This window comes from Musca autumnalis, unplaced genomic scaffold, assembly GCF_047663935.1.
Source record: "Musca autumnalis isolate F117 unplaced genomic scaffold, ASM4766393v1 scaffold_2, whole genome shotgun sequence".
In the NCBI taxonomy this organism is placed as follows: domain Eukaryota; kingdom Metazoa; phylum Arthropoda; class Insecta; order Diptera; family Muscidae; genus Musca; species Musca autumnalis.
Genome location: NW_027411755.1, coordinates 239,770,419 through 239,784,999, shown reverse-complemented (window position 1 = coordinate 239,784,999; position 14,581 = coordinate 239,770,419). Strand labels below are relative to the sequence as shown.

General features: G+C 34.8%; 1 protein-coding gene across 21 annotated transcripts in view; it reads right to left on the bottom strand.

Annotated features, from left to right (window-relative positions):
* Positions 1-14,581, bottom strand: part of RtGEF (Rho-type guanine nucleotide exchange factor) — a 145,635-nt gene that overhangs the window by 14,507 nt on the left and 116,547 nt on the right. For 12 of the 21 annotated variants that reach the window (XM_073971108.1, XM_073971092.1, XM_073971110.1 and 9 more), the window contains one exon: positions 11,653-12,624. The exons of 2 other annotated variants lie outside the window; for them this stretch is intronic. In XM_073971108.1, coding sequence (XP_073827209.1) covers positions 11,653-12,624 — 972 coding nt within the window. Of the gene's footprint in view, positions 1-11,595; positions 12,625-14,581 lie in introns of all 21 variants that reach the window. 7 more of the 21 variants (XM_073971103.1, XM_073971106.1, XM_073971107.1 and 4 more) reach the window with 1 other exon arrangement.

Below are 14,581 nucleotides of genomic sequence, written 5' to 3'. Positions count from 1 at the left end.
TAGTAGTCACTATAGTACAGTTCAGTAAGCATTCAATTCGTTTCGAAAATGCGACTAAAGAGTTTATTCCTAAAATAACGTACAATTGGACTAATGCGGCGGAGAAAACAAATGGACTGTAGATAGCGGTTTGCATTAGCTCCAATTGAAATTGTGGAAACTCCCAAGTAGGTATAACATGGAAAAATAATAAAACTGATTCGGCTAGATTTCTGCAATGGTGTTTTTATTAAAAGACCTTGATATTGTTAAAATTATGTTGTGCAAGTAAAACTCTCTACACAGGTTTACTTTTTAAGACAAGCAACAAATAGTTTATATGAAAATAACCCTTTTCAACTGAGTGAACGTACTGTAAAGGGTTTGCCATTAATTTAAAATCATTAATTCAATTAAAATATATATTATTATATTTTGTTGAAGTTGCTTTATCATTTTTATAAAAATAGCTTAATTACACTGTGCAACATTTTTGAGTCAATCGCGTGCAAACAACTTCTGTCCAGAATTTTATGAAAGTAGAGGACCAATAGGCAAAAACCATATTTGGGTTTTGTTTTCTTAGACCGGGTTCGGTTTTTATGGCCTCATCTAAACATGGTTAAATATCAAATTTTTAAAACAAATCGGGGCTGTATCTCTGAAACCAATACGACTCTTGTTTTGACATCTGTGGCAAACTTGTAGATAAGAGCAAGAAGAAAATATTTGGAGGAATAGTGAACTCGAAAAACTGCATTTATTGCCTCAAATATTATAATATATCTAAAAATTCTATAATTTGTGTATATTTCGCAGCGTATCTCCCAAAATGTTAAATTCTTCTTAATGTTACCTTTTGGGAAAATATTCTCTGGAATGTAATACACAACTCTTCAGAACATATCATTGTTGTACAATGCCTCTATCGCGTCGTTTCTAGCATATTATTCAACGATAATTTGACAAATATATCAACAATACATTGAAATTTCAAATATGAGAATAAACAGCCTGTGTGAACGTTGTTTGAAATATGTTTTGTAGAAAGTATGATATGAAATACCGCTTAAACAACATGAAATAAGAGTTTTACTGTTTCAGAATGTTCTAAAGATTTGTTAAGGACATTATTTGGAAAGTTTTTGCAAAAGGCTACTTGGTTCAACTCTCAATAATTTGGCAGTTACTGACCATAATTCCAGAAATTATGTAATCTTCCCTATATTTTATCAATTTTGATGCGTTATATGCGGTTTTTCTTAGTTCGTCTGTCAGACATATAAGTTCTACTACTTTAGGACTACAATATTGCTGAAGACCGCAAAGCAAAATTCTTATTAGTTTCTGAGATAATGCACGAATCAATTAAAAAAGGGTCGTTTTAACCCGGTATAGATGAGGCCATAAAATCCAAACACGATCTAAAAACACGAAACCATACTAGGGGTTTTGTAGTCTTAATATGTACTTTCAGAAAATGCCCACTAGAAGTTGTTTGCATTTTCAGTATCGCACAGTGTTATCAGAAAAAACTATATTTTAATAAAAGCTGAAAACGTATCAACAATAAACACACATTATAATGCAAAATGTCAAAAGTTGCACCTTGGCCCCAAATACCTCAGCAAGTATAGGATCGATTTAGATTAAGAAATTTGAATTGAGAGAAAACTTCAGATGTTACCTATAGCTCAGAGAATTATCACTATTCAATCAAAAGTTACGGAATTTTAGTCAGTAATATGACTCAACGGCTTTCTTGCAGACTCTACGAGATTTAAGGAAAATAACTTCACAGAGAATGTTCAGGTAAATATTTTTGGGCACCCAAAGGTTTGAGATATACATATCTTCCAAATCGCTAAGAAACATAAAATCCATTAAACTCCATCTTCAAGGTCAAAATTGTCAATGTCAAATTTCTTTTATAAATTTCTCCCATATAACGGCACCAAATGATTTTTTGGTTTCTAAATATTTTTGCCAAACTAACCAGACCCAAAATATCCTATACTTTTGATTTGAAAAACACATTCGATTATTCTTTAATTTTTATACCCTACATCACTATGTGACCGATTTCGCTGGAAATTGGGGAATACCATTTTTTTAGCCGTCGGAAGATCAAGTTCGAAGATGGGCTATATCGGTCCAAGTTTTGATATAGCCCCCATATAACGGTACCTCCCGATTTAAGGTATTTTAAGGATCTTAGCCGCATTTGTTGCCCAAACCAGCTGAAATTTTACATTTGAGGTTCCCAATGGCCGCGAAATTGCTCCACTAAAAATTGTCAAGATATGTCCACGGTTCGGTATAGTCCCCATATAACGATACCTCCCGATTTAAGGTATTTTATGGATCTTAGCCACATTTTTCGCCCAAACTAGCTGAAATTTTACATTTGAGGTTCTCAATGGCCGCGAAATTGCTCCACTAAAAATTGTCAAGATAGGTACACTGTTCGGTATAGTCCCCATATAACGATACCTCCCGATTTAAGGTATTTTAGGGATCTTAGCCACATTTTTTGCTTGAACTAGCTGAAATTTTACATATGTGGTTCCCAGTGGCCACGAAATTTTGCCACTTAAATTGAGCCAAATTATATCGAAATCGGTTCAGATTTTGATATAGCTCCCATATATATGTTCGCCCGATTTCACGTATTTGCTGCACCAAACACGCTATATACGTCCGATTTTGATGAAATTTGGAATGTTTGACTGAATTCGGTCTAGAAATAAGTGTGTCAAATTATATCGAAATCGGTTCCGATTTGGATATAGCTCCCATATATATTTTCGGCCGATTTCACGTATTTTCTGTACCAAACACGCTATATATTTCCGATTTCGATGAAATTTGGAATGTGTGACCGAATTCAGTCTAGAAATAAATGTGCCAAATTATATCGAAATCGGTTCAGATTTGGATATAGCACCCATATATATTTTCGGCCGATTTCGTGTATTTTCAGCTCCAAACACGATATATAAGTCCGATTTCAATGATATTTGGAATGTGTGACTGAATTCGGTCTGGAAATGAATGTGCCAAATTATATCAAAATCGGTTAAGATCTGGATATAGCTCCGATTTATATTTTACATATTCACAGTGGTGTAGGGTATTATATAGTCGGCCCCGCCCGACTTTGATCCTTTCCTTACTGGTTTAAATAAAAGATTAGTTTAATTATCTCCAAATAATTATATTTTACAAAAACTGATAAAATAAATTAACAGCCTGTTTTTGTAAAAAATGTTTTGTGAAACTAATGTTTTTTAACAAAACTAATTTGGGTTTTATAAAAAATTGAAAAGCAGTTGTCTGATTCTGAAATGCTTTTCATATCAGGGGCCTAATTATGTGATTCGAAATCGAGTTGTTTCGACCCGAGAACTTAAAGTTGGGTGACAAAATTCGTTATAGAGTAATTGAACATAAATTTGCGAGTAATTTTTCGTAGCCAAATTGCATATAGTAAACAAACAAAACGAAAGATTTCTTATTATGTTTTTTGTTTAAAAAGTAAAAGGTTGTTGTTTGTTGTCGGTTTATAGAAGAAAAATAAAATTAGTAATTACATGTCAGCATTTTTTAAATAACAAGAGAAATTGGGAAAAGTCCTTTGCAGTCGTTTGAAATAGTAATAAAATCAGAATTAAAATAACAAACAAATGTACGCACTCATTAAACAAAAATTAGTGTTTGCAGTTGTTAAAAGATAAGTTGAAAAAAAAGCATTTTTGCAAAAAAAAAAAATATTTAATATTATTATCCCAGCAAAAACTTTGCCTCCAAAGAGGCAGTTAAATCATATGTACTAGTGATTTGGAAGTGCATCAAATTATGCATTTTCACTCATGGTTTTTACAAGAGCGTGACTACTGAAAGATGCACTCCATTGCATTGCATTTTAACTGATCCTTTGGCACTGCATTTTAACTGACTCTCTGGCACTGCATTTTAACTAACCCATTGGGGGTAGAATAGGATGCAGTCCAAAGCACGTGTTTTGATACATTCTGCGGAATGTGTGCAAGCCATTACAAAATATCCCAGAACAAAAAAATGAATTTATTATTTGTGTAAAACAAAAATATTAAGAAGATTCAATCATATGATTGTTTAAGAGTCTGGAGTTTCCCCCATTGGCTTAACTTCATCACTTTCCTCTTTGCAGAGAAAAATGTTTACAAAACGCACTGACAGCTTGCAAAATTTACTGATCGCTACCAATATCATGATTTCATCCCGGCGAAGGGAATTATCAATTGGCTTTTCAGTTTTTGAAATGATGATTTTTTAGTGAAAACCTGAACTCTTTAAGCATCGAGTATTCTCATGTTAATGAGAATGATGCTCACTTTTCGGCTTTCCCAAAAAAACACCAGAACAAAATATTTGCAAGCTGACAGCACGATTCAACTAAGAAATCATCGATTTCTGTTAAGTTGAAATAACATCAACACAGTTACCTGTGAGTATGTCGTTGGAATTTTATTTACAAAATTCCGTTTTGCGCGAGCCTTCGCTGTTTTTTGTTTGTTTTGTTTTAGTTGAAGATTCAATCATATGATTGTTTAAGAGTCTGGAGTTTCCCCCATTGGCTTAACTTCATCACTTTCCTCTTTGCAGAGAAAAATGTTTACAAAACGCACTGACAGCTTGCAAAATTTACTGATCGCTACCAATATCATGATTTCATCCCGGCGAAGGGAATTATCAATTGGCTTTTCAGTTTTTGAAATGATGATTTTTTTTAGTGAAAACCTGAACTCTTTAAGCATCGAGTATTCTCATGTTAATGAGAATGATGCTCACTTTTCGGCTTTCCCAAAAAAACACCAGAACAAAATATTTGCAAGCTGACAGCACGATTCAACTAAGAAATCATCGATTTCTGTTAAGTTGAAATAACATCAACACAGTTACCTGTGAGTATGTCGGAATTTTGTAAATAAAATTCCAACGACATACTCACAGGTAACTGTGTTGATGTTATTTCAACTTAACAGAAATCGATGATTTCTTAGTTGAATCGTGCTGTCAGCTTGCAAATATTTTGTTCTGGTGTTTTTTTGGGAAAGCCGAAAAGTGAGCATCATTCTCATTAACATGAGAATACTCGATGCTTAAAGAGTTCAGGTTTTCACTAAAAAATCATCATTTCAAAAACTGAAAAGCCAATTGATAATTCCCTTCGCCGGGATGAAATCATGATATTGGTAGCGATCAGTAAATTTTGCAAGCTGTCAGTGCGTTTTTGTAAACATTTTTCTCTGCAAAGAGGAAAGTGATGAAGTTAAGCCAATGGGGGAAACTCCAGACTCTTAAACAAATATTAAGAACTTTATTACATTAACACAAATTATGAAAATTCTCCATTGAATTCAATCACAACCATGCGTGTTTCCTCCGCTCTCCATTTAATCCAAGCTGAACTGTTCTTGTTTAAACTGCTAAATGGGTTTGATATTGTCTTCCCATCACCAGTTAAGATTTCGACATGTACTCCAACAGCACTCCAATGGGAAATTTTCTTACCAAAAAAAATGTTCGCAAATTATATTTATTAAATATTTTTTTATTTTATATTAACAATTTTTTGGAACTGTTAACACGCGCTTATCTCTTTTTGGAAAATGTATGCCGCTGCATGCAGAGATGCACAAACTGATTTATGTACTTGTAGAGATCTCTAACAACTGCTAATAAAATGTAGCGAACGGAGTACCATTTTCACGACTCCGTTTGGACTGCATCCGGATGCTGTTAAATTGTGAGGAATTGGAGTGACTTTTTCACGACTCCTTTGGACTGCATCCGGATGTTGTTAAAATGTGACAAGTGGATGTGATTCTTTGGATTGCATCCAAATGCAGTTAAAATGTGAGGAATGGAGTGTCTCTTTCACGACACCGTTTGAACTGCATCAAAACATGTCCACATTGCACTACTTCCAATTTATTTTGCTGAGTAGCCTTTATTTTATAGGTTAACAACTTTTAATAACATACATTTTAAACATTTCATCCCCCGTTGTTTTCCACAGGAAATACTCTCTCATAGAGGCTAATGCAGAAAAACCACTAAACAGTGATGCCAGATTTGCCGATATATCGGCATTTTGACTATTTTTAAACCAAAAAAGCAGAAATGCCGATTTTTACCCCTAAAACACCGATTTTTTTAGTTATGGCAACGTTTTCACATAAAACTTGCGTTTTGTGTGAATATTGTGATTGGTAGCACTGATCTCTGAAAGACAACTATACATAAATCTATCACCTTATTATAGTAGGCTTATGTATAAGCGAATTTTATAAAGCCACTGGTTTTTAAATGTCAATTCCTCATAAAGAAGATTAACCCGAAAAACCCCCTCTAATACAAACAGGCTATTAATTAACCTCTTAAAACTATATTTGTATTAGTTTTGTTTAAAGGGTCACAGCTAGTCGTGCATCTAAAACATAATTTTTTATTATTTTTTTTCCAAGAAAAGTACTAGACTTTTTTAGCAGATATTTTTTGATATTTTTTTCCAAGGAAAGTACTAGACTTTTTTAGCAGATTTTTTTTCATGAGGAAAGGCACATTTTGCTCTACCTTCGGTAATTTTTTGTTGAAAAATATGACATAGTTTTGTGGCAAATGACCATCTACGAGACACTGTTTTTAAAAAAGCGTCTTATGGTGTCCGCTCTATCTCGAAATCGACTGGACGGATCATCACATATTTCTATTGGCTTATTAAGTATCTAATAATCTTGTCTTTACACGAGGGAATTTGAAAAATATTAAATAAATAAAAATGGTGGACTTTTAAAATTCAAACTTTGTTAAAAAATCTCTTTTTTAAAGAAGTGATTTTTAGGTACTTAATAATATGGTATAATTGTTCCACAAACATCCCAAAAGCGGCAAGTGAGTGTTGGGGCGGTGTTATACTCAATAAGCCTACAAAAATATATGATGATCGGTATTGTCCTTCTCGACCTATACACCGTTCTGTTTTTCGTAGAATGTCATTTGTCATTTGTTTTCTCTATCTAATATTTTATTTTTTATCTTATATAGTAATAATTTGAACTCAAATACAAGTTATTGTATTTGCCGCGTTTTTTACGATTTGAAATACTATTTTGCCGATTTTGGCTCCCGAAAATGGACGATTTTCGACCAAACTTATCTGGCATCACTGTGCCAAATTTTACTGAATAAAGTCATTACTTAGTAATGACTTTTTTGCTGGGCTGTTCAACAAATTCCACAAATATTTACATTTTGCATTCATAATTTTGTTTTTTAATTCTTGTTTTCAAATAAACACATTTTTTGAAATATACTCGGTTACTCTCGAAACACTCGATCAACGATTTAGATCGAACCTCGTCATGCCGCTTTTTTATCGTGTCGAATCTTTTTCACAAGCAAATACTCGATCGAATCGAATCACGTGATCAGGGGCCTAATTATGTGATTCGATATCGAGTTGTTTCGACCTGAGTACTCAAAGTTGGGATGACAACATTCGTTATCGAGTAAAATTATCGAGTAATTGAGCATAAATTTGCGAGTAATTTATCGAGGCCAAATTGCCTATCGTAAACAAATAAAATGAAAGATTTCTTATTGTCTTTTTGTTTAAAATGTAAAAATTGTTGTTTGTTGTCGTTTTATAGAAGAAAAACTATGTTAGTAAATAATTGGCAGCATTTTTTAGACAATATAACAAGAGAAATTGGGAAAAGTCCTTTGCAGTCGTTTTTAGAAATTGTGATAAATTTAGAATCAAAATGCAAGCAATCATTAAACAAAAACTAGTTTTGCAGTCGTTAAAAAATAAGTTGAAAAATAAGCATTTCTGCAAAACAGAAAAAAATATTTAATATTAATAGCCTTTATTTTATAAGTGAAGTACATTTTAAACATTTCATCCCCCGTTGTTTACCAAAGGAAATATTCTCTCAGAGAGGCTAATGCAAAACACCCACCAAACTCTCTCTCATTTATTTTGAGAGAGGATTATTAAGGTAGATGTATTAGCAATCCGTTACAACAATGTCAAAAAGATTTTGCAAGAATTAAGAATTTTCTTATTTTCTTAGCACAACTTCATACCGAAATTATTATTCAATGTATTGTTCAAAAAATTCCACAAATATTTACATTTTTCATTCATAATTTTGTTTTTTTGGTTCTTGCTTTAAAAAAAAAAAACACCTTTTTTACATCTACCTTCATAATATTCCCTATAGTATACATAGGTTTTCATAGTTCGACTACCGGTTACTCTCGAAACATTCGATCAATGATTTCGATCGAATCTCGTCATGCCGCTTTTTAATCGTGTCGAAATCTTTTTCACGAGCAAATACTCGATCGAATCGAATCACGTAATTAGGCCCCAGGTATGTCACAAATCCCGATAGGAATGGTCGATCGAAGAAATGTCGATCTTTTTTTGTTTTAGCTTCAGCAGACTTCCATCGATTCGGTTTTTCCGAAATCCCGTTTTAGAGGAGGAATTAGAGGAATCAAACAAAAACCAAATGATTAGAAAACACTGCCCAGTTGTTCATTAAATAACAATTGTCTAGTTTGACATAGGCATGTAACTAGTTACTCATTGATCCTTGTTACTTTACACTGAAAAACGACACCCAAAATAGCCTATAGCCTGTTTTTCTGTCACTGTAATTGGGCTTCCCTATCTATCATGTCAATTCACTAGTTACAGGTAATGCGTTTCAATCATTCAAATCATGCTTGATCTTACACAGCACTGATATCTGGGTATTTTATTTTTTGTGTAATAATCTTTTTAAGTTTTAATCGGCAAATTAAAACAAGTTTTTCTCGAATCTGAATTTTATGAGATGTGATACTCTTTGAGTAAATGAGCGATTTTTCTATCAAACCGGTGGCCTTTATGGAAATAGTTTCTCGAATAGTTTATTTAACCGTTATGTCTTTTTAATATATCTCAACACTGCTCCTCTTAGGAATATCTCCTCTACTGCTGCAAATAAAATGGAAATATGTTCCGTTCATTTTTTTTTTTCAAAATTCTGTCTATTTTATTTAACAACTAGCAGACCCCGGTCCGCGTTGCTGGCCCGTCGTAATGAGTTTTAATTCAAAAGTAGGTATTTTCTACCTCATTTCTTCGGTCCATTGTCAAACCGAGAAGGATTTTAAATTTATCAACAGATTTTGTCTGTAACCTTTCTTTTCTCTTACGGACTTTGTCGGATTTTTCGCCAATTTGTGCCTTTTAGGATTTATTATCGTCCATGTCACTGTCTTTATCCTAAAGCGATCTAATAATAAAAGTTAAAAAAATGATTAAATCGAATTCTCCCGCTTATTTAGAAGTATATGTTTTAGCTTTTCATGGCTGATGGACCGTTTAACCTCACCATTTAATTACATTTGTAAATATATAGTTTTTCTTGATCGGGGGACAACCACCGTTGTCTCGAAAACTAATTTGCAACCTGATGCACTCATAAGTTTAACAAATACGCCGATTATAAAATAATAGGCCCCGAAATTTGTCTACAAATATATAGCATTTTGGACCACGGGACATTTCAGAATATTTTCCGAAAATTAGGTTCAGTAGTTTGGGAAAAATAATGTTTTGAAAAGAGTGGGCGTGGTCATCAGTTATGACAGCATTTGATTTTTATTCATAAAGGTAAGACGTTTTTTTAAATATGCCCTCTTCAAAATTCAAGAAAATATGCCTGTACATTCCCTGACATTTTCACGAATATCGGTTCAGTAGTTTTGTAGATGTAACATATTTTAAAAAGTGGGTATGGTCAAGTCTGTGTTTCCTAAAAAAGTAGGTAAGGTCGGAGACACAACCACAATTGTCTCGCAAATTAACTTCCAAATAGATACATTCGTAATTATTGTAAATATAACATTTTTAAAAAGTAGGGTATAGGGGAAGTTCCCCGTCCTTTCCGAAATTCAACTGAATTTGTAGCCTATTTGAAGCTGGGACCATCTCTGTACATTCTCTGGCAATTTCAGGAAAATCGGTTCAGTAGTTTTTGTAGAAATGATAAAAATAGAAAATTGAAAAAAGTGGGCATGGTCAAATTTTCTTTGCATAAAAACCCAAGTCGAAAATCGGTCCAGCCGTTCTCAACTGATGCCATTACCAACGAACAATATTTGATTTTTATTTATAAAGATTTAAAAGTTTAGACAAATCGCGATTTTCTTGAAAATCCCCTGTAGATATAACCTAATTAGAAAGTGAACGTGGTCGGATCTTAAGTCACAAAATAAGTACGTAAGGTTGGAGACACAATCGCCATTGACTCGCAAATGAATTCCCAAACTGATACATTCGTATTTGTTGCAAATATTGATTTTTTACAAAAATAGGGCTTAGGGGAGGTACCCGCCCGATCCAAAAGTCAAAAAATATGTAGCCTATTTTTATCGGGGACCAACCCTGTACATTCGCTGAAAGTTTCAGGAAAATCGATTTAGTAGTTTCGTAGATATAACATATTTAAAAAAGTGGGCGTTGTCCAGTCTTAATGCCCCAAATAGGCACGTAAGGTCGGAGACACAATCGCCATTGACTCGGAAATTAATTTTCAAGGCGATACATTTGTAATTGTTGCAAATATTGCATTTTTACAAAAATAGGGCATAGGGGAGGTACCCCGCCCGATCCGAAATTCAACCAACCGGGGGTCATCAACCGGGGGTCATCAACCGGGGGTCATCATACTACGTTCCCTGCAAATTTCAGGAAAATCTATTGAGTAGATCCGTAGATATAACATATTTATAAAAGTGGGCGTTAAAGTGGGCGTGGCCAGTTTTTCTTTGCATAAAAACCTAAACTGGACTGTGACTAACATTTCCACAAAAAATTATCCAAATCGCTCTAGCCGCTTTCAACTGATTCAATTACCAACAAACGACAATTGAGTTTTATATATAAAGATAAAAATTATTTATACAACAAAAAATATGTGGTAAATGATTAGATGTCAATAAGTTACAACAAAAATAAATTAGTTTACTTTGTAGTTGTTGTTTTTCTATTTTTTGGTTAGTTTTATAAACTAAGTTGCAGTATAAAAAGATGTAAGACAACATAAAAGCTATGAAACACAATATCTGTTTTGGTTGTTGTTGTTGTTCTGATTGTATCAGCGTTTTAACAGCTTGTTTTTGTTGTTGTTTGTTTTTGTATAGAATTATTAAAATGTTAGGTCTTTGTTTTGGATCTTCTCCAAAAAAAGAAAAATATTAACTACAAAATGTAATGATGATGAATATGGCAATGCCAATAATGAGAGGGGAGATGATGAGGGAATATCTTTTTATGGGTGGTAGTGGGAAAATATGTGGTACGAGGGTGGGGGGGTGGATCATGCTAAAGGCTGTTGTGAATGCTTAATATGGCTATGACGACTATATTGCTATGGTTATGGCTATGTGATGAATGAATGTCAGTCATCTCTCATTCATGTTTGATGATTTTCACCAATGATGATGAACCAGTGGTGGGTGACAATCAGTAATTGTTGATTTTACGCCACTGTTTCATAACAAAATTACCACAACACCAATTGCCAGATTGGCTTTGAGATGAATCACCATCTCCATTTCCCGTACATGGGCCTGTTGAGGATATCCCTGTCGATGATGCTGCTGCAGCGCCTCCAGATGACGACGAATTGTGTCCATTTCTCATTAGCAAAGCCTCGGTGCAACCTTTGTGGGTTAAGCTGTGGCAATCATTGGCGGCATCATCACTTTCTCCACCACCATCCACAACATCATCATTGGGTAGCTGGGGTGTACTGCGTCTCAGGGAAGTGGATTTAAGGCCATAGCCCATCATATAACCACCACCATAACCAGCATAGCGGTGTGAGGTTCCAGCCGTTTCAAAGGAACGATTTAGTCGGCGATCATAGAGACCCGGATGGTTTGGTAGACTTTTATTGATACTTGTGGAGGATTGGCGATCTTCGGAGCGATTCCTCATGGGAGGTGGCAGTCTTTGGGGTGAATTGTAATTGGACTTGACAATTTTGGGAGAACCTTTATTCTTGCGTGGCAGTAGTGGCGTCATAAAGATGTTATCATAACCAGAACCAAAACCACTTTTCAGGCGATTCAAAGATTTTCGGGTGGCTCTTTCTTCGGATAAGGCCCTATAGTCCAGGCCCATGGAAGATGGACCACTACCGCCACCTCCACCACCACTTGCACCTGGCATTGCCGATCCTGAGCCTGTTGACCCCGAGGTGGATAGAGAATATCTATATCCTCCACTACCTGCAGCACTTGTTGGCCCTGTAATGCCACCACCTCCCACCCCCACGGCAGCTCCCACATTTAGCGACGATATCGATGAAGAATATAAATTAAAATTATTTGGACTAGCCTCACGCCAGATGTACGAAGAATTCAAACTGCTCGTGGAGGAGTTTTGTTTGTGGCCAACAATGCCACCGCCACCGGGAAATTGCACTCCCGCATTACACAGAAACGGCAAATGGGGATTGGAGGTGGAAAAATGTTTGCTGGTCTTCAATTTGCCACCTCGTATCGGCAAGCAAGGAGTCCATGGTTGCAGGGCTAAACGAATGGAATTTATGATGGTTTTTTGTAGTTGTTGGAGTTGATTTTTTGTTTTCGTTTTTAAATTTCACACATGAACGAACGCAGGAAGAGAAGAAGAAGAGATAAAGAGAGAAACAATGATAGAAATAAAAAACCATGATTTACGAGAAGAAAACGAACTGAACAATGAGAACGAAAAAAGTAACACGCACACACACAATAAACGAGACACACACAAACGTAACGACATCAAATGTGAAAGGCTTATTTCAGGCTAATTGGTGATTATGGCTGGCTGCTGGGTGATTGGCAAAGGAAAAGGAAATAAAATAAAAAAAAACGAAAAAAAACATTCAAAAAATAACATGGGGAACAGTGGCAAAAACAAAACATATGATGGATGGAGTGTAAAGCAATAGAAGATAACAAAACTTAAAATAGATTGTAGCATCAGGTACTAAACTGAGCTTTAGCAAGGGATGTTGATGAAACAAAATTTTAATAAAAACTTCTGTGATTTCCAGTTTTTGAGATGACTAAATCTCTAACTATTAACATTTTAAAGCATACGATTAGGTGGTGTTGGCCGCAAAGAAACTAGAATACAAAAAATAACATAAAACCAAGTAAAAAAGGATCAGTCGGTTCACGACCTAAATAATCCCGTGCAGGCAGCAAATGTCTGATTTAGGTGTGGATGCCTTTGCACAGATATACACGTAAATATTTCATATGTTTAAGGATCACGCTATTGCCGAGAGTGATGAATGCCAATCTTCGACTTACAATGGAGGATAGTTAAGAAAAATAGAATAGGGAACTCTTCGACTAACTGGAGAAACTTGTACCTAAAGAGCGAAAGCAAGACATTTTCGCAGAGGATATGTTACGCAGTCTGCCCCTATTGGACGATGGGCAGAACGCTACTGTTATGCCGGCAAAGTCCAATAAGAAAGATGGATGATGGGAAACTAGAAACAGAAACCTTGGCAGTTGCCCATAAAACATCAGAAGCAAGATGCGACAGAGGCTCTAACTTAAGGTGTAAAGTCCAAGGACGATCCACCAGCATTCAACGCTTCTAATATTATTGATACCAATGAAGTCGGGGATGCAAAGCATCATAAAAGCGCCTTTTTGCATCTCCGCACATGCATGGGTAGGGACACAAATTTCCACTTCGAGAAGGAGATTTACAATAACCGGAGTAAGAATGGAAAAACAATTGTCTTGAAGGACCTAGACGAGAACACCAGGTTGATAAAATCTTAATAGCCTCCAACGAGAAAACGTACACAAGCATGATAAGAAGACAAAGGTTGAGGTCATTACTCGTCACTGTTACATGCTGATACAATTGATACACATACAGTGATTATTAGGTCTGTCTGGTTACTTTCCCAGGAAGAACTTTCTCAGAGAGTAAATTGTTTTTATTCTCTTTTGCAAGAAAATTGTAAAAAGTCCCAGCAAAAACCAGCAAGCAATCATCTGACTTGCATAAACAGAACAAATATTCGGCCAATAAAGGAACCAAAGGAAGCAAAAATGTTGTATTTTATTAAAAATAATAAAGAAAATGATCCAAAAAAAGGAATTTTTCCACTTTGCAACTTTGTTTTCTAAAAAAAAAACAATACATTGAGGCTTGCTATTTTCACAATAAATTTGTTTTTAATTTTCACAAGCATAAATCACCGAATAATTAAAAACAGCTGTTTGATTGTTTTCAGGAAGAAGAAGAGTTACAAGTGCTTGCCAGAATTTGCAAACTCTCAGTAAAAGAACTGTGAAAATGTCTCTCTCGATTCGCTCCCTCCTTGCTGGCTTTTTGTGTTAACAGACGACTTCCAGCAACAATTGGTACAAATTGTTAGGGTAACCAGACAGACCTATTATTGTTATTAAGCAACGTAAATGTGTTTATTCGTACATATATTTTTCAGTTATCTGGTTCTGGTTCCTCTGTATC